General features: G+C 40.5%; 1 protein-coding gene across 1 annotated transcript in view; it reads right to left on the reverse strand.

Moving 5' to 3' along the window:
- The window catches only part of LOC144003094 (uncharacterized), a 72367-nt gene that overhangs the window by 14186 nt on the left and 34446 nt on the right, over positions 1-23735 (reverse strand). Inside the window, exons 2-4 of the mRNA XM_077499355.1 lie at positions 4934-5041; positions 4803-4859; positions 4583-4669 (exon numbers count right to left, since the gene is read on the reverse strand). Of these exons, the coding sequence (XP_077355481.1) occupies positions 4583-4669; positions 4803-4859; positions 4934-5041 (252 nt within the window). The remainder of the gene's footprint in view (positions 1-4582; positions 4670-4802; positions 4860-4933; positions 5042-23735) is intronic.

Consider the following 23735-nt stretch of genomic DNA (forward strand, 5'->3'; position numbering starts at 1 on the left):
ATCATGTCTCAGTACAGTTGGTGTGAATATTAGTGTTTGTGTGTTGCACCGCTCCGCAGACCTCCTGCTGCCTTATCGGCGAGTCATGGGCAAACATAGTAACACACGCTCATACACGCACACCCCCACACACATACTGGTAACAGCTAACTGCTCCATACCTGTTTTGGAAACAGATATGGTATCATGGAGGACTTGATGCATAGCTAAAATGAGTTCAGCACAGCACATTATCCTTCTCTTTATTTAGAGTCTGCCCTGCAGAGCGTGCGAGGTGAGCCAATATCACATTGCCGTGGTCAACTGGTCACGTTTGACAATCAGGCTCCAAGATTGGGATAGACAGCAGCTTGCTTCGCTGTTCTTGTAAGTGACGTGATCATATTGTTTTGCAGGTGTTATTATCTTTAAACCAGAGAATGCAATTACTGGAGAAATTGCTGAATTAAAAATTGTGGAATGATTTTTATATTTTATATTAAATGATGTGGAATGATATACACTACAATGACCTGGAATGAGTTGAGCTTGTTGAAACTGGAATGGTTTGAATTGATCAAACACTGTGGAAACTCGAGGTGAATTTGTAGAAATTTTGAGTTTGGGCCTTTGAAAATTATTTGGAAATAATGGAAATGGAAATAATAATAAGTGGGAAGTGGAATGTTTGTCTCAGTCAATAAATGCAGAGTAGGAGGGAATAATGTACAATGTGTCATAATACGGAAATCTTATGGGTAAAAAAATAGGAATTGTTGGAATGTGAACATTTTTGGCATAGCAGATCACTTCCTGATTATTTTGGGGCACTTTTGAGTCACTTCCTGTTCAACATCGGACACTTCCTGTTGATTTTGGGGCACTCCTGGGTCACTTGCTGTTGATTTTAGGGCTCTTCTAGGATATGTCTTGTTGGTTTTGGAACACTTTAGGTTCACTTTGTGATCAATTTGGAGCACTTCCTGTTGATTTTGTCGCTGAAAGTCACTGAAAAATTAGGAATATTACTGTGAAATGGTCTGAGGACTCGGGTTCGAATCCAGGCTCGGACCTTCCTGGGTGGAGTTTGCATGTTCTACCCGTGCCTGCGTGGGTCTTCTCCGGGTACTCCGGTCTCCTCCCACATTCCAAAGACATGCATGGCAGGTTGATTGGTCACTCCAAATTGTCCCTTAGGCGTGATTGTGAGTGTGGATGGTTGTTCGTCTCTGTGTGCCCTGCGATTGGCTGGCAACCAGTTCAGCGTGTACCTCACCTACTGCTCGAAGCCGGTTGAGATAGGCTCCAGCACCCCCCGCTGTCCCTCACCCATCGCGCATGCGCTAAAAAAAAAAGAAAAAAAAAGAAAAGAAATTCAACAAAGGATTCTCCTATAGCAAAAGAAAGAAAGAAAGAAAGAAAGAAAGAAAGAAAGAAAGAAAGAAAGAAAGAAAGAAAGAAAGAAAGAAAGAAAGAAAGAAAGAATAGGGCCCATGAAGTACAAATCTATTCAAAATTCTGCTCACTGGAATTGTTTTTCTCTTCAAAACAACTCCTGTGGGCTCAAATTTAATGTGTTTGGCACAAATGAATATCACTTGCTGGATACTAGTTATGAATGTAATGTGCTGCTCATCCATCTTAACTGTTAAATTCTTGTTTTTTTTGTTGTTGTTTTTTTTTGTGGGGGGGGGGGGGGGGGCTGTATGTTTGGTGGGTCGGGGGATGTCCCTGTTTCAAGGAGGACCACAAATAGACAGTTTCAATGCGGTTTTCATTAAAAGTTTTTTTCAGTTTTTTTTTTCAGTGGCTTACTTCCTTTAATAGGAACATCCATATTTGACTGATTAAAGATTGCAGTTGCCATTTTGAAGGTTCTGCCTGCATTTTTCATCAGTTTCAGGTGACAAGGAATGAATACCACCCATCCATCATCCGACTATCTTGTCCTCATTAGGTTCATGGGTGAGCTGAAGCCAGACTTTCGGTAAGAAGCGGTGTACACCTGGCCTGGTTGCAATAATTTATTGACACTCACATTCACACCTTTGGAGTCTTCAATGAGCCTAACATTTGTATTTGGAATGAAAGACAACTGTGGGACAGATGTGATGTTTTGACTGTGCTGCCACACATTTATACATTTCATTAAAACTAAAATGTGAAAATAAATTCCTGTATTCCTTCCTCCATGGTATCATGCGTGCTTACTTGTCCCATTTAAAAAATAAATAAATAAATAAATAAATATATATATATATATATATATATATATATATATATATATATATATATATATATATATATATATATATATATATATATATTAGGGGTGTTTAAAAAAAATCGATTCGGCGATATATCGCGATACTACATCGCGCGATTCTCCAATCGATTCAATAAAAAAAAATCGATTTTTTTTTTTTTTTTTAAGAGCTCAGAATTGTTCATTCGGTAGTCTTACCGATTCAACGTCTTATCATCATTGCCTTTTTTTTTTTTTGTGTGTGTGTGTGTGAATCGATTTTTAAACTTCCATTTTTAATGGAAAAATATTCAACAAAACGTCTGACTTCGGGTTAGGATTCACACCTTGAGCATGGAAGAATGTTATATGAACGGAACATTAAGCCTTAATATTTTATTTTAATGCTGTTCAAACATGAAACAGATTACAACCTCTATAAGACTGAAATTTCAGATAAATAAATAATACATTTTCATATAAATCTTACACTCTACAAGCTTACTGATTAGTATTTTCTAAATTTGAATGAAAAAAAATCGCAACAATCGAGTTATAAATTCGTATCGGGATTAATCGGTATCGAATCGAATCGTGACCTGTGAATCGTGATACGAATCGAATCGTGATACGAATCGAATCGTCAGGTACTAGGCAATTCACACCCCTAATATATATATATATATATATATATATATATATATATATATATATATATATATATATATAAACAAAGTTGCATTGAAATCACTTTTATAATTATTTATTTGATGGAGATCACTGAAACATGGTCTTACGGCTGTTATTGATGTCCATGCAAACTTAGCAAATAACTGCAGGCCGAAAACAGATCAAGCCTCTCACGCAACTCATGAAATCATCATCAGTCTCACTTTGTTGACTTCACTTTAATACTTCAAGTGTCTCCCAAACCGAAGCAATCCTCTTTTCCTCAACACGCTGTTTCATCTTTTGAAGAGGAAGCACCCAGCTGCTGCTCTCTCTTCACACTCACGTATTTGAAGCCGGTGTCAACATTTCACTTCAAGACACCTTGAAAAGCGCTGCTAACCTCGCCCACCTAATGTTCTTTGATTCTAAGTGAAACGTAAACGACATCCCCCAAATATCTACAGTGCCACTGGGACAGCCGAGTCCCGTCTATTCTACCCTGACCTTTGACTCACTGCACTTATCTACTCTCACATACACAAATCATCATTTGACATAATGGTGTCAGGGATTGTATATTTGGACCGGTGATGATTGGCGCAGGGAGGTCTATAAGAGTGTGACAGGATCTTGAAGAATTCAGAGAAATTGAAGGAGAGTCTCACGGACACACACACACCTATTTGAAGGGTAATAAACAGTGGATGTTTGGAAAAATTGACACACTCTCACCACCGATAATGGAGAGCATCATATTCCGTTCGTTGGGGTTGTTGACAGGGTGCTGACGATCATTACAGCACGCCTAAATATATTATGCTAAAAAAAAATGTACAAAGTGGTGGTTGCAGACCAATGATATAATATCCGGTTCATGATAACTGCTGCTGCCAGTAATTAATGAGAACCAGCACATTGAGCAATAAACTCACAGCATATGTAAGTTGGCTGGAGCCCACCTGAATGCTTATGGAGGAGTGTAGGCACAGGTTAGCTGAGGATAGGAAAAGAAGGGGAAAGTGTCGCCAAAACCTGGAATATATATATATATATATATATATATATATATATATATATATATATATATATATATATATATATATATATATATATATATATATATATAATAATTGCATGTTGTAATATTTTTGTCCCGGACTAACCTTTCTTCACTGCAATTGGCTGGCAACCCGCCTACTGCCCAAAGCCAGCTGGGATAGGCTCCAGCACCCCCACCCCCCACCCACCCACGCGACCCTTGTGAGGAGCAAGCGGTTACGAAAATGGATGGATGTATAACCTTTCTTCAAATAGACTGAGGCCTAGAAATGACCTAAAATTCCTATCATGGTATAAACTGAATCCCTTCACAGTAATGACACCTGTCGTGATGAAGTCGTTTCCTGTTAAAAGAGGCAGAAAGAATCAGATTTATTCATGTCTTTTTTTCTATGGGTTAGGATTAGGGTTACCTCATCCTAGCTGATGTTACTGATTCATTGATGATGCATCGAACGTAATGTTGATCCGCTGCTTTCTCGGGAGCAAGCTGGTTTTCGATGCGGGAAATCAACCGTAGATCAAGTTACTCTCCTGACAGCTTCGCGGCCAAGAAAAAGGCAGGTGAGGTGTTGTGTTTGTTGATCGAGCAGCAGCTTATGATACTGTATGACATTGTGGCCTTACCTGCAAGCTCTCACACCTGCTGTCTGACAGGCACATGGTCTCCTTGATCATGGAGCTTGTTGGAAACCGTAGTTTCACCCCTGAGAACTGGCGTCCCACAGGGATCAGTCCTGGCACCTCTCTTATTTAACACTTTTATACATAACTTTCCAGCATATGCTGATGATTTGGCAATTGTGCACTCAGCAAAAGACTGGAAGTAACTAGAGGGGTGCCTTACCTCCAGAATTGGAAGCTGAAGCTCAGTGTAATCAAAGCGACGACAGCTGCCTTCCACCTTTATAACAAGGAGGCAAAACGTGAGCTCAAAATAACTGGTGATGGACGCTCTCGTGCTTTCATTTCTCTCACCAGCACCTCGCCACCAAGCATGTGTCTTCCCACGTCCGCCTGGGTCAAGCTGGCGTTGGGCTTTTTCCTGTCAACCATGCACGGATGCGGAACGGCTCCCACTGCAACCTGTGAGTGTGGTGCAGAGGAGCAATCTGCAGATTATGTGATAAGATCTTGCCCCATGTACCGTCATCCAGATGGGGTTCATGGTCTGACAGCTATTGATGAGAATCTGGTCAATTGGCTAAATAATAAATGACCATCAATATGAGTCTTGGTGTACATCTGAAAAATACACTCCAAATGAAGAAGATTCATTTCCAGTTTTGGGGTGTGTGTGTGTGCATACTGTGCTGTTTGCTGTACTATTATGCTCCTACTTATTGACCTGCTAATTTTCTGTTCATAGCTAGTTAGTCATCACTTTAATGTGGTTCAATCCAGACTTCTGTGAACAGTGAACTGCAAACCGAAGAAAGCACTTTTTTTTTTATGGTGTTTGGCGACACAACATTAGCTTAGTGATTAGCATTTGCTTCGTCTGTTCTCGTTTGCTGTGTTACATACTTCGCTACTCCTCATCTGCCTTTAATGATAGTGTTACTTATTCAAAGTGTAGCTTATTTAGCACAATGTAAATATGTTAAAAAGGTCTAAATCGTAAAAATGTATATACAGGAATTTCATCATAGAGCAACAAACACTCTTAATTATAAGAACCTATTTCTATTTATGACATTTGCATCCTGGTAATTAAATTCCATGAAATATATTTTCTTTTGCGTGGGTTTCTCTCTTTAACCTAATAAGTCCATCCAAATGAGCGAGGTGCCTGGAACACACATTTCACAAGCACTCTCTGATATTTGACGTAACTGCGACGCCCACCACAGACATCCGAGTGATGAACAAGAAAAGGGTGCTACGACTGACAACAGCCTCCCTCGCTGCTACATCCACATATCTGTCACACTGCAATTGTTGTTTGCCTTCACATTCACAAAAGCTAAAGTTCCAGTGAGTACACAGGCCTACAGTTCACACGTCATGGTCACCATGGGAACAACAAAAATAAAGTTGAGGACGATGAGCAAACAAGTAGAGATTTTTATTTATATATATATATATATATATATATATATATATATATATATATATATATATATATATATATATATATATATATATAAATCCGGTTTGGTCACTTCTCAATGGAAAACTATACTTTGAAATGTCAGTTAATGTTATGCTAAAAAAAATCTAAATCATCCAGTTAATCAGTGATATTGAACTAGTGCGACGTCACACTATTTATGTAATTGACGCAGCCAGCTATCGTCCTCCGCACCAGCGCTCGAAATACACGCCATGTTGTGAAATGAACTGCACAGCTAGGCAAACGTTTCCTAAAGTGAAGCACAGCTGTTTGCTGTGTTGTAAAAGAACATCAAGCACACAGAGTCGATCATGGTGATTGATGAGGAGGATGGTGGTGACCACTGCATTAAAATCTATGAGTGATGGGTGTGTATGTGGTGGGGTTATAAATAAAATAGCATTGCAAAAAGCAAAGGACCAGCATTACAGGAAACTTCATCCATAAATGCTTCACACTCACAGCAACCTTGTAGTATGGATTGATTGCTCTAGGATTGATGTTGATAACTGGTGAGCTTTACTTAAATCCACTCAACCCCTCCGGGAGACACTCCTTACCCTTCTTTCCCAGATCCGCACAAGGTTCCTTGAATTGTACTTTGCTCTGAGTCCAACAGATGAAGGCCAAACTTCGTCTCAAATTGCAAATATATGACCACGAGAGAAACCCTGCACAGTAGCCAACATCCCCAATCCAAATCTGATGAACATAGATGGAAGGTTACATCTAAAATATGATTCTTTTTTTGTGTTTAGATCTCAACTCCAATCATTTTTTTTTTTTTTATAAAAAGGTTACATAACTATCTCTATAGAATTACAAGGGTTGATGGAATGGATAAATTCAAATCTCACTTATGACTGTCAACCAGAGGTCCAAAAGTGCTTGCTCATCATATCACATGCCCATGTGGACCTGCTGGCATTGATCAACCTCTCTCTCACACACACACGTTGGCTTATTACATAAGGGCAAAGGTTTATTTTTAAATAAGACACGCCCCGCTCCACCCCAAGCCTTTCACTCGATGAACTGGATCCATAATGTGTGAGAATGACAACATCTGGATGACGGCGAGTTCACCATTGGTGCCAGGAAAAAGTCAGAAATATGTTCCACGAGTATCTTCTACTTGCAGGGACACCTTGACGCATTGTCATGAGAGCTTTAGCAATTCAACCTTTCCCAAGTACTTTGTAGATTGTGATAAGTGATTACTCTATAACATATTGCGTATATTGTCTATGTATGTTTTTTGTTTTGTTTGCTCATTCAGCCGGACCTGAAGCCCAACTATTGATTTTTAAAAAATAATTGATTAATGGTTTAGACATGTTTAATTGAACATTGAGGATTTCAGCCTCTCAACAGCAAATATTCTCATATTTCTGTAGTCTTACATTTAGAGCAGACCGATTATATTCATGTTTTTTTCAAAACAAGACATTTGAAAACCTCCGCTTTTACGTTGGAAAACAGTGATCAATATTTTTTTTTCCAATTTCCTGATATGTTACAGACCAAACAAGGAACTGAATCATAAATGTTTGTGCATGTTGTCGACTGTCAATTTGACATACAGTAGTGTCTTGTTTTCGAATAAAGGGATGGGATCTGATTCATCAATTAATCAACACAATAACGACAGAAATTCTGAAATGATCCCACCCCCATTCCAATAGAACAAACCCAGGTCACTATTTGCATTGCCGAAAATCAGACAAATTCACTAAAGCAACATCAGCAACGTAAGGAGTTCACATCCTCATTTTTTTTTTTTTTGTTTCCTTTGTTGTTATGCAAAGCCAAGCGCTACTGGTCATTGAGAGTGCAGGTCACAGTGACTGCACAAATGTGTTATGTCACTGCGACAAACACTAACCGGGTTACCAATATTTTTGCCACAACACTCTGTAACTCGACGAACAGGCCAGGAGAAAAGCAAACTGGTGAAAGTTATTGAGCTGGAAAAGGGCTCAAGCAACAGCAATCGATAATTGTTAGTGGTGCGGTGTAATTTACTTTCAAGTCATTGGAATTTTGTTGAGCAACAGCAAAATAGTCATGTCATTCATCTGCATTAAAACATCAAGTAAACTGGTGTGGCAGTAGCTTATTTGGAACAAGGGCAGCTTGTTGACAGCAGCAATATTCCTCTTATTAGAATCTATGCAATACAATCTACTTTAAATAAGTGTTGTTTTCGGCCTGAAGAGGAATTAGAGACAAGCAACGCATGAGGGAGCCGATATGAACAATCACAGGGGCAGAAAATTGAGGTGATGCACAGCCAAGGGTCATGTGAACACAATCCAGTAATTAAAAACTTTTGGATTACAACTACAGTATGTATGAACTCTTCAACCTAATTGCTTTTTCTGTCTCGATGTTTTGTGCTCAGGTATAACAAACGGCTTAAAAAATCGATTCGGTCAAGATACAATGAAGATGAAAGAAAAAGTGAAGAAAATAGTTTTTGTGTCCATGCTGTGTCGTTCTGACCTTCCACCCCTCCAATGTGGTTCAGTCCCACCCCTTTGTCGAATGGCAGCCTGAATGCCAGGCCTGCCCCTCCCGCCCCTTACTGCACCGCTCAATAGCCTCCTTGTTCCCAGCTAGTGTCCTAGAAGTGAGGCTTTTCGGAGACGGCATTTTCAAAAGTGCTCCTTTGTGCATAAGCATGCCGAGATGCGTGTGGAAGGCAACACATCCGGAACTGAAAACAGAGCCAAAAGCCTATGGAGGAGGAGAGGTCACTGGATGATAGAAGGCATGTGAACATCAAGCATTCATACAAACATGGAAAAGCACTAGCAGCAGCAAAGATAGGACGAGGAACACGAGAGGGGGAGCCAGTGGAAAAATCATTAGGTGAGCTCAGAGGGTTGTTTCAGACCAGATTGTTACTGGCAAAGAAGACAGGGGATACAGTTCAAAGACAAATGGAGGTCTGAACAATACTCTTGAGGGTTATGCCAACAATTTTGGGGAAGCCAGCAACTGCACAATGGCCATGTTTTGTTATTTTGTTTGATTTAACTCACCTGCAGTGTGAAAAAGTGCTCTGGGAGAGGCCAAAAAACAAATATTGTCACAGCTAACATGACCCAGAAGCAAGAAAGTGCAGCGTTGAAAAGAATTTTGCCCTTGTTGAGATGGCATGACTCCTTCTTGCGATTGACTCTAAGTCAGCCCTTAGAACAGGGGTGTCAAACATATGACCCACGGGCCAGATCAGGCCCGCAAAGGGGTTTAATCCGGCCCGCGAGATGCTCTCGTAAAGTAAAAACATGGGTAATCCTCAGATGAGCAATGCAACTTGTACACGGAATTGACCTGGAGGTCATTATTGTACACACAACCTTAAGTTACGGTTTGTTGGAAAAAGAAATGTAGAATAAAAATATAGACCAACATAAATCAAACATAAACGTGCTGAATGTGACAAACATTCAGCTATTGCTAACACAAACACATATGACATGGAATAACAGCCTATTCCTTGGTTAACAGCACCACACAATGTATTCTGGGAACAATATATATGCAAAAACACACCCGGAAGTCATACGGGCAAAGTGTTGCCGCGTTCCATTTGCATTCATGTTATTTTTTAAAACAATATATTTACAGTCGAGCCCCGCAATTTAGGGCTGGCCTGCAAATAGCGAAGATGCGTGTTTAACTGACGGCAATTGATTTGAAGTTAGGCTATATACCATGATTTTAACGTTCCGGCCCACTTGGTTACATATTTTCTTCCATGTGGCCCCTCAGCTAATATTAGTTTGACACCCAACATTCAGCTCCAAAATGTTACTGCTGATTAGATGATGTGTTGCGATAATTTTTGTTTCTGGCATTCCAAAAATGTTTACTCAAGGAGAAAAGATCTGTTCTCCCCGCTGCAACTCACTTTGCTTGCAGCTGCCTTCACACTGCGGATGCTAAATTCATCGACTACATATATTACTACTGGAATACGCAAAATTAACTGGCCGGCAATTTTGCACCTTTGGCAGACGCAATGCTGGGTGCACCCAGTTAGTAGCTCAGTTTCCATGTCTGCTTGTGTAGGCAATGCCGTTTAAAACATTGAGTAAATCAGGCCCTAAGCCCAGAAATAGCTTTTTTTTTTTTTTTTTTTTTTTTAATTAAAAAAGAAAAAGAAAAAAAAAACACACGCATCACAATAAATGTATGCCATTATCAGTAATTTAGTGGAAAAAGTTTTGGGAATGCCAATTTCGGTTCCAGGACAAATACTGTTAGTGTGTCCATAAAGGCATGTCTGGATGAGGTTAGTGTGGAACACCCCTGAAGAAAGAAAACCAAAGAAATCATGTTTGCTCGTGCCCTCTCATGTGAGAACATTACTGATCTTGTTCACGAATGCTCTGGATGAACTATATTTTTTTTCTCCCTTTTTTTCTTTTCTCTCCAGTACTTGTAGCATTCAACATTATAAAATACTTGAGCTCATGTGGGATCCAAACAAAATGATGTACACCCTGCAGATAAGCATGTCTAATAAAGTGAGTGTCACAGCATTATTTGTATTAAATTATATGCGCTGCCAGACTGGATGACCAGTTCAGAGAATGCCTCAAACTGCAACATGAGGAGCTCGGTAATGACATTGCACCCTCAAGGACGATGTACGGCTGCAGGAAAGTGGCTCACTTCCAACTTGTCTCACACACAAAAAAGAATAGATACAATCAATAGAAAACTGAGCTTTACTGCTAAAAATATGTGAGGAGAGGCAGCAGCTGAGAGGTGACTTATGAGGGCTGGAAATGGGGAAGAAAGGGGGTCAACGATAACGGTAGCGATTACTGAACTGACAGCACAATCTCGCATTTCCAATGGACCGCAGATGATTTTACATCTCAGTACACACAGGCAACACATGGGAGCATTGATGCACCGCTGAAATATGAAACTCGAATATCCTTGTGGCAGTGTCAGATAAACTGTTAGCCTCACTACTGGTTTACAGTGTCATTGAATCACTGACTATTTCTGGAGAAAACAGACACACATGCAGTGTAGATATGGATCTGAGTCAAACGGTAGACTAAGGTGAAAAGACCAGTTATGTTTTCAAGAAACATGCTAAAAGTCTATCTATCTATCTATCTTGACCTCCTAGCTTTAGCTAGCTAGCTACAGATAGCATGTTGTTGTCCATGTAAACAACTGCTAGCTAGGTAGCTAGCTACCTACCTAGCTTGGTAGCTAGCTACCTACCTAGTTTGTTATTGTTTGGGTGGCCAATATTCCATCAGGTCAAAAATGAGGACATATTTTTTTTAAATTAATACATCAGACTTGCGATGTATTTTCATCAATAAAATTTTGTGTGCTTTATAGATCATGTTTTTGTAAATAAATTGTAAAAAAATATCAAAAATTCTAAATTATTTTTGACAATTTATTTAGTTTACACGATCAGGCTACCTTAAAACACTAAGCAGTGACATGCTTCTGTAACAGTGCAAGGCGCCACAAAACATAATTTTTTTGAAAGAGAAATAAGGGAAAAAAATGTCTTCAAGTGTGTCAACATTTGCTGCCTTCTTCTTGCTTTTATGCTTCTCCATCTCCTTGTGACGTTTTATGTCTGCTTTGCCCTGACTGTTCACGTCCACATCACACCGGCAAAGCGTGCAGAAACCGTGAAACGAGTTTCGACTGCTTTTGGACAGGAAATTGTGCTCTTTTGTCCATTCAATATTAGAAGATGTCCGGCGTTTTGGAATTTTTGCTCGCGCTGACTTGTTGTTGTTGCTTTTTGCTTGCTACTGCTGCTGTCAAAGAAGGCGACGAGGAAATTATGTAGTCAGATAGCCACACGTGGAGCTTTGTTTACATTTATTGAACCAATAATACACGAAATTTTTAACCGAAGCCACTCTTGGCCAATCATCGACCAGTTGTGACATACCTGGGGTGGGGCTGAGGTTGGGTCACATGAACTCAAACACGGCTCATTTTCTTTAAAAAGGAGGACAAACCAGTGTCCTGCCTAGGGTTGCGCAAGATGTAGGACACATCACTGAAAATTAGGACTGTCCTGCCTAAATCAGGACGCCTGGCCACCCTAGTTGTTGTCCGTGTTGCCAACATAATCATATAGTCCTCACTTTCAGTCTTCGTTGAGTCACATAAAGAATTAAAAGTGTGGTCTGAGGTGTTTTTTATTTATTTATTTATTTATTTATTTATTTATTTATTTAAGTTTTAAAAAATCCCAAATATCACTTGGCCATTTATAATCAATGTAGTGTGAACTTCAGAGCAGCCATCATTGTTGTCCCTTCATAGTATTCCCACATAGTGCTGCATAAGTGGATGGGGACTAAAGTAGAAAGGGAGATGGTGTGAAAACAACCAAAGGATGGAAGAGTTGGAAAAGTGTTGAGTCATGACTGCCCTCCAGGAATTCTGAACACATAATCGATATACCCGAGCTAGGCTTCAGGCAGCAAATTACAACCAGGACCAGAGTCTGCTGTAGAAGTGTTCTAAATAACCACGCACATCATGCAGGTTGATAGTAGAGTAGAGAATGGAAAGTGTTTATTGTTGCATTCACATTATTTTTGGCGCATTTTTCCCCTGCCAAGCTAATATTTGTTAAATGCATGAAAAACGATTTACAAAATATGAAAGACTGTGTAAATTACATGGAGGCAACACAACATGAATAGAAATCATGCTTGCATGCAAAATTATTGTTTCCTTGTGCGAGGATTTAGGCTTTCACAATCTTTGAGACATTCCTTCTGTTCGTGAATCGCTGCTTTCCATGGTTCCAATTTGACACAAAGGCAATATGTAATGGCTCACAATGAAAATGTGTGAAGTCTGTGTTGTAAATTGGACACTTCTGTCCAACAAATTGACTTTTTTTTTTTTTTTTTTTTTACCTTTTACTTAAGCAGTCAAATCAGTAGGCCTACTGGTACGTACTTTTAGCAAAGCCTTTTTTTTCCTTTCGTACACAACTATTAGTAATTTTGTCACCGCTAGCTGTAATATCGGGATTGTTTGACTTATTTGAGCACTCATGCACGGGCGGGTTCACTTCCTTGACTGAAGAATTGGGCTTGACCACAGTACACTTGTTTGTGCACAACCCTGTATGTGTCATAATGTTACTATAGTACTATATCTGCTTTCTGCCAATATAAGATATTAATATTAAAAGCATAGCATGTAGTAGAACAACTCAAAACAATGCACAAAGTCAAAACACATGATACACTTACTAATGTACCATACAAGCGCATCTGGGCACGCAATGTAAACACGGCTAACGCTAACCACCAACTAAACTCTCAAAAAGTAGATGTTTGTACATTTTGCTGATCTAAATTAAGATTGTTGGCCATTCGTGTTTGCAGTATGAAACTGTTACAAACGTGTAGGCCTGTGTCACATAGTGCACTTTTCACTCACTTCCTCCAGTCATGTTGCAGCTCCCTTCGTTTCTGACCCATAATGTCAAACTGTATGCGGGCTGGCTTGAGGACAACATGAAGTGCCAGCTCGAGTGTTTACGATGCAAATAACAGGCCTGTGTGCATGCTGCTCCTCAGGGCTTCAGAGGCGGACTGTGAGCGCACGAGAGTACAACGTGGGAAAGCTAATATGCCACAGAGTGGAACAGTCTGAAATGAAATGAAATGAAATGAGAGTTAAGAAAGCAGCCGAGGCACATCAAGTAAGGACATTGAGTCATCTATTGAATTAACATAGGCAAAAATAAGGACACGTTTGTGTCTGAGTTGAGCCACCCTGCACCCCACATCCTGTCTACTGAAATATTCCGTGTGTGTGTGAAAGGTGCCAATATGTTGTGTTTGGATAAGAAGTCAAACCGGCTTCTGCATTCACACTGTAGAGAATTCCTATTACTGTAGAGCTGGATTATAGATAGCTTCCTCACATTTTGATTAGGAGCCCAGTGCTGGCAACTTGAGGAGGTAAAGCAAATGTTTGGCAAAGAATCACTTTGGAGACTTTTGGACTTTATAATTAATTCCTAACTCTGCTGCTGCTGAAAACTCACAGCCCTGAGGGGTTCATCTGCATCTGCCTATCTCCTCGTTTTCCTGCCTACGTGTGCTGTCTGTGCCGAATTATAAGTGCTCCAACAGGTTTTTCTTCTCATAGAAATGTGCGTATTTGATTGATTAAATATTGCAGTTGTCATTTTGAGGGTTCTGGCTGTATTTCTCTCAATTTAGGGTGATTCGTTCCAACTAACTAACTAACTAACCCTACCTTCTTAAATATTATCCATCCATCCATTTTATTGTGCTTATCCTCATTAGGGTTAAGTGCAAGCTGGAGCCTATCTCAGCTGCCTTTGGGCGAGATGCTGGACTGGTTGCCAGTTGCAGGGTATTTCAAACTCCCCCCCATAAGTCAGGGAGTTTCAACAGTTCGAAAAGGTTTTCAGCTAAGAAATAGGCCTACTGTACATCAATTGAATATAATTCTCACAGACAGTAGTAGCTCCTGTGAAAAGTAGTTTAAGCATTTATTTGACTAGTCCTCACAAGTAAGACTGTTCGGCACACTAGAAGAACGACTAGAGCACACATAGAACAAATACATGTTACGAGTGACGCCAAACTGTGTACTAGTTGACAAATGCATGTTACCTGTTCAAGTGACATCATAAAGCTATAATAGTTCATGTCGTGCTTCAATAGTAGGACTAGTAGTGCACACGTCAGTAGTGGAAGGCAATCGTAGAGAAGTTGCGAATAATGCTACGTTCAGGCCAACAGTGGGGGATGCGTTTCTGGGGGCGCAATTGCATTGTAGTCAATGGATTTTATGCAGGGGGGCGCGATGGCGTTGCGGGCGGTGCGTTTGGGACGTTTCCGGTGCGCATTTCGCTACTTCGCCCATTTCGTCGGCGTTGGCTAAACTGAACTTTTGGTGCCATTGCGTCAGCGACAGTCAATCGGTGTCGAGATAGTTCACGTCACCAAATACGTCACACGGCAGACAAAACACAGGATGTGGTTGTGTGCAGAAAGTGTAGCATAGCAATGGAGGATAGCTTGATCGTCGCAGTTTGCGGGCACCCGGAGCTGTACGACTCGGCGACCGGTTGCTTGGAGGAAGAAGCGTGGAGGTCGGCTTATCTGGTGAGTTTGTTTGTTTGTCGAAGTGTGAAGTAAGCTAGCAATGCTACAATAAAGTTAGCACCACCTACCGAAGCGGAAATCCCTCTTCTTCCTCCGATGCGGAGCGAAGCGAAACAAATCCATTGAGAACCCTGTGAACAAACACGCGAGAGACTAGCGTAGTGTCACGATATTTTCGGTTCGCTCTGAACGTAGCACAAGGCATCGCTGAATTGTCGTAACTAATGAGGACAAAGAACGTACTAACACATGGAAATATAATAGTAGTAAGTTGGGTTCTGAGGTCTGCAGACTTGGGTCAATTACTGTAGTGGAGTCCCGAGTTCAAAGCAAACATGATGAAGCAGCATTTAGCTGTTATGCTGCACCCAAATGGAAAAAGCTGACAGCAGTAAAGAGTAAAGTTAGCCCTAAGTGTGAGTGCATTTAAGTCCAGATTAAAAACTGTTACTTTTTTTTTTTTCATGCTTATGAGTGAGCTCTTAAAGCATTTTAAAAATGTATACTGTACATATATTTTTTTCTTGTACTGTACATTCTTTTAGTAATTTTAGCATCTTTCATCTCTCTTTGTTTTTAAAGTCTAGTTATTATATTTTTAAATGCTTTTAAATGTACTTTTAAGCACATTGAGTTACCTTTTGTATGAAAGTTACTATATAAATAAAGCTACCTAGCAGCAGTATTAGTGTTGTAGATTTGTTTTAACTAATTGTATTTATGAAAAACGTGATTGCAGTGGTGCTTTTATTTCCTTCTTGTTTATGCATAAGACCTATAATTGTGATTATTTTAACTTTTATAGTTGCCTGAACAGACAGAAGGTAAAACAAAATATGTCATATGTATCTTGTGTAGATCGCAATTTCCTCCTTGCGCGCGTGTGCTCAGCAGTTGCTGTTATTGCCTGAACTATTAACATCCACGTTTACTTAATGAATGATTTACAGTGTGAGCATGAGAGAGGTGTCAACACCCATAGCAGATGTTCTGGGAAATGACGATGTGTGTTCAACATCCCAGTAATATTTTCAAGGACAAAGTGTTCACTCTGCATTACAAGCCCTTTTAATGTGAGAATCTATTAAAAAGTGACATGTAGTATGCGAAACCCCCCAGCAGAGCCTGCCAAAAAGGGCAGCGTGTCGCTGTAACTCGAGAAAAGAGGACGTGAAGGGTGAGCTGGTGTGAGGGCGAACAGAGTGCTGGTTGTTTCTTGGTTTCTGATCTTCATTTGCGTGTTTGCCTGCAGTCAAATATACACACTGACAGAACCCATGCCCCTAAAAAAGGGTGCATGGTATTAATGTTTTGGTCACCATGCTGGTTTGCCTGCCAAATTTCTATAAATAAGTAAACTGTCTAGCCTCAGTGCTTACACAAACATCCTGTTTTTACCTTTTTTTAGGGACAATTGCTCAATCCAGTCACGGGACATTTTAATAGGTTCAGCTGCACATCCAACAAGATACAATAAAAAGTGTAATCAGGAGTGGATATGATATTTCAGTGTTGTAGCAAACGCTGCAACAAGCCCAGCACTGAGATCTACTGGAAGAGATGCCGCAATTAACAGCAAGAAGATGCTTTAATTTCTTTTTTGTAATACAGCACCACAGTTTTAATAGTCTTTGTTCACAGAGCAGAATGTATGCCACTGCGTATTGTTGTATGCTCTCTTTGTATGTGTTGCTGCTCTGTGTGTGCCAACATAGCATTTTATTGTAAGGTTTGTAATTATCATGCTAATTTCCATTAACGAGTCTGTAGCGTTACGCAAGCTAACTTTCTTTCGATGAAATTTTGTTTTGGTTTAACAGAATTTGCTGTAATATATAATGTTTAATTGTATTTTGTTTTATGTGCCAGTATTACAGTTAACTTCCTTGACAGAGATAAAGTGGAAACAAGATCTAATGAATACTGAATTCATACTTTAAAGTTTAGCTAGTTTAAAAAAAAATGTTTTTTTCATATGGTCTCTCATATCACATAAAACAGGGTATCACTGTATACCTCTTGAAACACCAGACAGTGTCAAGCAAAACTTAGCATTATTAGGTGTTTTGATACCAAATGTGTACCTCATGACCAGAGGGCGCATTAATCTCAACGTGTCAACATAGCTACTGCAATCCGACTGAAACCATTCACAGTGTGTGTATGATGACCAGTGGAATGTGGTGAGAGGGTGTCACCCTTCAATAAGTGACTAAAGTCTTTGGTCCAGGCTGTTCTCTGTTAGCCCACCTGTGTACAGCATACTGTAACTGTTTGTGGAGGAACCACTCAAGGTCTGTTGCCGGGTAGAAGTAATCTCCACCCCACATTGTGATTGGCTGAAGCCCCTTGAAGGCTTTGTGGAGCCATCTGTCACAAATAGGCTTGAAGAACAGGCAGGCAAAAAGGCTAACTGACCAGATGTGTGTGATTTGTTGGTGGCGAAAACAATAGAACAGGAGTTGTCATACAAGTTTTGTGGAAGTTTTCAAAGTCATAGTAGTTTTTCTCTCTGTGCTCGCTCCATCTTTGTAAAAGTTGGCTGATCCATTAAAGACTTTTCCCTGAGGACAGACACTTGTTCTCAACAGTAAGGATGGCTAGACGGATTATGTGATCCAATAAAAAAAGCACCTGGAAATTGCAATTCCCTCAGAAATTGAATATGCTGAGCGATGCTGGAGCCAAACAGAAGAACTAATGCATGGGTGCTGGCGGGGGGCACATGGGGGTGCTTTAGTTACCTATGGAATATCAATAGCAACTTGTTACAACCCCAAGAAATGTGATTTATTCATTATTTGTATCTTCTATTCTTATTGGGAATGCTAATAATTGTCAACAACATGCCATCAATCAAAATAAACTGTGAATATGTCAAAGATAGTTGAGAACAATGGTTTAGACAGTAGTAGGTAAAGTCTGTGTGACAAAGTCATTTCATCTGTACCTGAGGGTTCTATTGGTACCAAAGGAGTCCAGTCTTTGTCTGAGGTCACTACTTAACATTCTGGTCTTGCAAACATAAATAAAAAGACTGAAGTACCAAGTCTCAAAAGACATAGAGCACCAATCGAATGGATCTATCTGGAATACCAAAGACTTTTAGGGACTCCATTACGCTCCATTCTCAGCTCAGATGTCTGTTGACATTATGAGCACAGTCACCAGACGTGTGGATGCCCCTGCCAAAGTAAGTGAACTTGACCATAAAGTCATTGAATGTGTGGAATCTCTGGATTTTTGGTCTTTAACCAAGGCACATGCAGTCCGAGATACACAGATACCCGAGATGGTTATCCAGTGTAACAACAAGGACATCCGTGGCCTCCGCAAATCAAATAAATAACTTTGCATCATCAGCAAAGTTAACCTTTGAGATTTTTGGAAGTACACACCACTGTTGGAATAAATCACAGTGCATTCATGTGAGTACTTTTACGTAGAGCACGTCTCTGTTACAGCCTGCCCAAACAAACTGGACAAGTATATTCAAAAATAAAAATAAATTTAAAAAAAATCAATAAAGCACAGTCATTCCATTTAGTCTGCTGATCTGTGCCAAAATATACACATGAGCTGAATTTACACTAGTCCAAGTGCTCAGTTCCTCTTCAATAAATCAGATTGTTTTGAAAAGTCTCCTTCGATGTACATTTCAAGTCACACATCAACTCACATATGCTTAGCATATAAGCAGAAAATTAAAAAAAAAAAGTGTACAGTCTTCCCTCGCTATAACGCGGTTCACTTTTCGCGGTCTCGCTGTATCGCAGATTTTTTTTTAAGTGCAATTTTGCATATTTTTTTGCAGTAATATACCCATTTTTATAAAATTTATGAAGTTTTGAACATTATCAATGTTTGAACAAGAGAGAAATGTGAGAACATGTAAATGCCTCAATGAAAAAAGTGTCTAAATTGTGTGGTAGGGGATTTTAGAGCCTTAAAACATTTATAAGAATTGTGAAAGATAAAGCTAACTACTTCGTGGATTTCATTTATTGCGGGTATTTTTTGGAACCTAACCCCAGCGGAAAACGAGGGAACACTGTACATAAATAACTACACAAGTGCCAACAGTAAGAACATGAAAGTAAACAATGTTAACGATTCATTACATAATGTTTTGACAGCCTGGACTGACGCTTTCACCATTGATTTAAATGAAGGTAACCGCTGCATTATTCAACTGACTGCTGTAGGCAATTATTTTCCTTATTTAATGATTGACACACATGTAATGTAGAGGATATTTGACAATATTTACTATGTGCTTTGGATTAATAGTTGTTTTTCCCTTGCTCATTTGTGTTTGTGTTTGGACGTGTAACTTGCTTTAAGGACATCAAGCTAGCATCGACTATTTGATCTGTCCATTTATGCTGCAGTCGCATTGGTATCCCACACTTATATTTATCATTTTTAACCACATTTTGAAGAGGCCAAACTTCATAGCATGATTTTATCTTCATCCACTTAGCAGAGATGTGGAAAAAGGATCAGAGTTTGGAAAATCTAGTCAATAGTCAGTGTTGTCTTGGCTGACCGAATTTACAATGCATCAGATGGCTCCATGGTGGTGGTAAAATCCTCTTGGGTCATCTCGCCCTTGAGACCACCTTTTCTAACTCTCTGTTGAGTGCCAGGTGAAATTCACTGCGGCAAAGATGGAACTCCTCACCTTTAAATAAAACTGTTCTCAGCAGATGTTGTGACCCGCGTTACCAGGAAAAGTGCAGGTTGAACATATTCAAAAGTTCCTTTGAGCTGTGTCACGAACCAGCACAGCTAGCTGGAATAGAGACATTAAAGCTGGTGTTAGTTACACCAGCGCTTGACATATCCAAATGTTCCGTGACAGGTGTAAAATGTGAAATGTGGGCAGTCATTCAGAGGGCGTGGAGCGAGCACTATCAGCTTCAGCACCAACAGCCCGGGTCGGCAAGAACTGGAGCGCACCCAGTTGTGGGATTGCATAACGTAACCTTCCCTTAAAGTGCACGGCTCGATGTACAGGGCCTTCTGCTTTGCACCCTCCGCCTTGTGCCATCTGCCTCTCCATCACGATACCCTACCTCCCATACAGCCTCCAGTGAGCTCGCTTTCATCCTAATCCCCACATCTCTGTTTGTAATTAGTTGGCATGGATGTCTGTGTTGGATCGCAGACTGGAGGCTGTTTGTTGATGCCGTCCCAAATTCTGATCCCTCAAAATCAGGACATTTTTGATTCAAAGAGCTGATAATCCTGTTACATCATGCCATAAACTGCAGCTCGTCTTTCTATTTCGAAGAGGTGGTTTAACTACACATCTTTCATGAACTCAACAACCCAGCTGTCATGGTTTGGGTTGGGTTTAGGGTTAGTTTTGTTGCTGTATTGTCATGGCTTGATTTTGGTTTGGGTTCTGTTTGATTTTGTCATCAGGGGTGTATTTCACAAAGCAGGTTCAACAAACTGTGAGATTAACCCTGAACAACGAATTGACATACCCTCAGAGAGTAAACTCTACGTTTTCGGTTCGAGCACAGCTGATTCCAGTGAGTTATATAAACACTGAGCAGTTGCACCTGGAGTTAACACCAGACTCAAAAGACCGCCTTTTTGCCCCTATCAACAGAAAATCTTAATATTTTATATATATATATATATATATATATATATATATATATATATATATATATATATATAAATAACGTGTAACACCTAAGCGGCTCCTCATAGAAGAAAGCGGCATGGGAGAACATTGCTGCACGGGTCAATGCGTAAATTTAAATGTTGTCACAACACTTAGATGAAATCTAAAAACATTATTGAAACGGTTATAAGAAAAAAACGGAACGCAACACATATATGCTGCAATGTGAGCGCATATGACTACGTCTGGTAATGTTGCAAATGTAAGGACGGATTAAGCTGTGCATGTAGATGATGGACTGTGATGTGAAACACGGTACCGCTCAAAAAGATAACTATGCGGAAATGCCAGCATATCTATGCGCGGTCCAATAACGTTCTTGCTACGAATATTTAATTCCCTGTGCAATAAAGCGGCACCTTCAATAATAGGGTCATTGTCAAAAGGACATGCCATGTTCGTGACAAAATTGGACTAAAAGGCTATAGACTACAGGCTTATTTATGCAAAAACTTTCCGCAGGGAACTTTATGAATGAGCGTGTGTCTGAAAGGGGGCGGAGATGGAGTAAACCTCGAGGTTCATTGTGGAAAACCTGCTACCGACCAGTTTAGGTTCATGCTATTCTGGTAACTGACCGAGAGCTTAAAGGGACACTTTACTTATTGATCCATTTTTAGCAGCAAAAAGTTGCTACTTTTTCAATAATTAATTTGGTGACGTGATTATTTTTTTATGTACATTTAATAACTTTTAAACCATTGTTAAAATGAATCGAACGCCGGCATGTTTGTTACACGTGACTAAATAACCCGGATGTTTACGTCACTAGTGTGTAAACGCTACACTATGGAAGCACTATGCAACGCAGCCGTGCATCTAGCGTCAAAAGGATTAAACCTTATCGCTTCGAGCCAACACGACAAAATAACACTACCGAAGGAAAGTCTGCCTTGGATGTGAAAGTTGTGGCGCCAGATGGTCTTTTCGGGCACAAAATAAACTTTGACGAACGAGTGAATCAGGCGGGGGGTGAGTGGTGCTCGTGCGGGAGCTGCAGGAATGGACAATCCGCTAATGAATGTGTGCTGTCTGGAAATGAAAGAACTCGAGGATCGGTTCCTTGCGGACAATCTCAACTGCATCCTGGAACATCAGACATTCAACATGGCAATACTAAATAGACATTCTCAGGATAGCTTTGGTTGCGATGAAAGATGTGAAGAAGAAAAGTCTTGGAGGAGCAAATATCCAACAGGTAAAGTGACACACAGTACGAGCAATGCAAAACGTGTGGAACTGACGAAATATTTCAGGAAAAAGAAAAAATAGTAAAATTAAATGTATCGTCGTTACAGCACCCAACCTCCCCTAGCTGTTTTTTTTTTCTTTTTTGCGTAGCGTCCCACTGCGGTCAGGCCAGCCGCCACTCGAAAAGACGAAGTCAAGCCAGCCGCCCCAACGATTGTTAATACTGTGCATTACGGTAACGTGCCGACGTGCCCCTGCGTTGGCCACCTTCAAATGAATTATGAAATAAAACAGTCCGTGCAGTATAATAACCAATGCCCCCCCACCCCCGAAACATGCCTACCTTTCGCTTTAAATTTGCTTCGCTTCTCCGAGATCTTTCAGTGGCCGTAGTAAGACCTCGATGTGTGCCGACTGTTGTGAGAGTGAAGGCTCCGTGTTGCTAGCAGTTGCGGCTCCTCCATCGGCTTGATTATTTCCCACGTCTGGTTCTTTAAAGATACTCGGTACTGCGTTGGGCTTTAGTATTAGGCGTGTGGCGTACCCCATCTCAAATTGTAACATATATTCGAAGTCCTCATGCCTGAAATGTTCGCTGCGCGCACGCCTGCTTGTCCTTCGGGAGGTTGACAGCACTTAGCAAACAAACCATTGTCTACTCAAGTAGCTTTTTTTTTTTTTTTTTTTTTTTTTTTTGGGGGGGGGGGGGGTCTCGCGGGTTTTTCCTTGCCGACGCCTTGCAAAATTTTGCAATACAGTAAGGCATAACTGACGTTTGTGTCTTCCTCGTTGTTATGTCTGCGTGAACTACTGTTCCCCAAGCGAGTATACACACTAGTGACGTCACCACTTAAGGGGCGTTGCAACACGGAAGTACTTCTATGTTGAAAAAAGTTAAATAAATCAATATAGGAGTGTATTCTTCAGCTCTTATGCATGTTTCGTAGCTATACTAACTATTTACTGCCAATCAAGCCATACATGTAAAATTAAAGGAGCCTTCCTTTAAATGACCTCTTTTGATGAAACAGGCTAGAGTTACCTCTTACCCCGGGTTTTCACTGGATGCTGTTGCGGTGCGGTTGCGGTGCGGTGCGTCTTGACTGCGTGCTCCGGACGGGTCAATTTTTTTGTCAATCCACACCGGCTCCGCACAGCTGCGGTCCGGCAGCTCCGTCGCCGCCCACTTCCCAACGTGTCTCGCGGGACCGCGCGCGCGCGATCATGTGGCATTTCACAACGACAAACATACAGAAAGTCTGCTCAACAGAGAAGCAGAAAGATATGAGATTCCATGCAGCATCCTTTTTTTGGTTGTCCTTGTAAAGTATATTAATAACGAGAGTCGGGTCAGTGCGGGTCCACTCTTTATTTCTGTCTTCCGGGTCCGGCTGCCGCTCAGTACGGCAAGCGAGACGGGCACAACAAGCAATCGCGAACATCAAACTCACAATACATTACAGTCCTTATAAAAAGGATGTGCCGTGTCATATATTATTTTGTGGTTTTCCACCTCCAATATAAACCTCTCCTCGTCCATGTTCGCTGGTGTCTAAACCGTGAATGAGCACATGGCCCGGCGACGCCCACGTCACG

This window comes from Festucalex cinctus, chromosome 1 (genome assembly GCF_051991245.1).
Source record: "Festucalex cinctus isolate MCC-2025b chromosome 1, RoL_Fcin_1.0, whole genome shotgun sequence".
Lineage (NCBI taxonomy): Eukaryota > Metazoa > Chordata > Actinopteri > Syngnathiformes > Syngnathidae > Festucalex > Festucalex cinctus.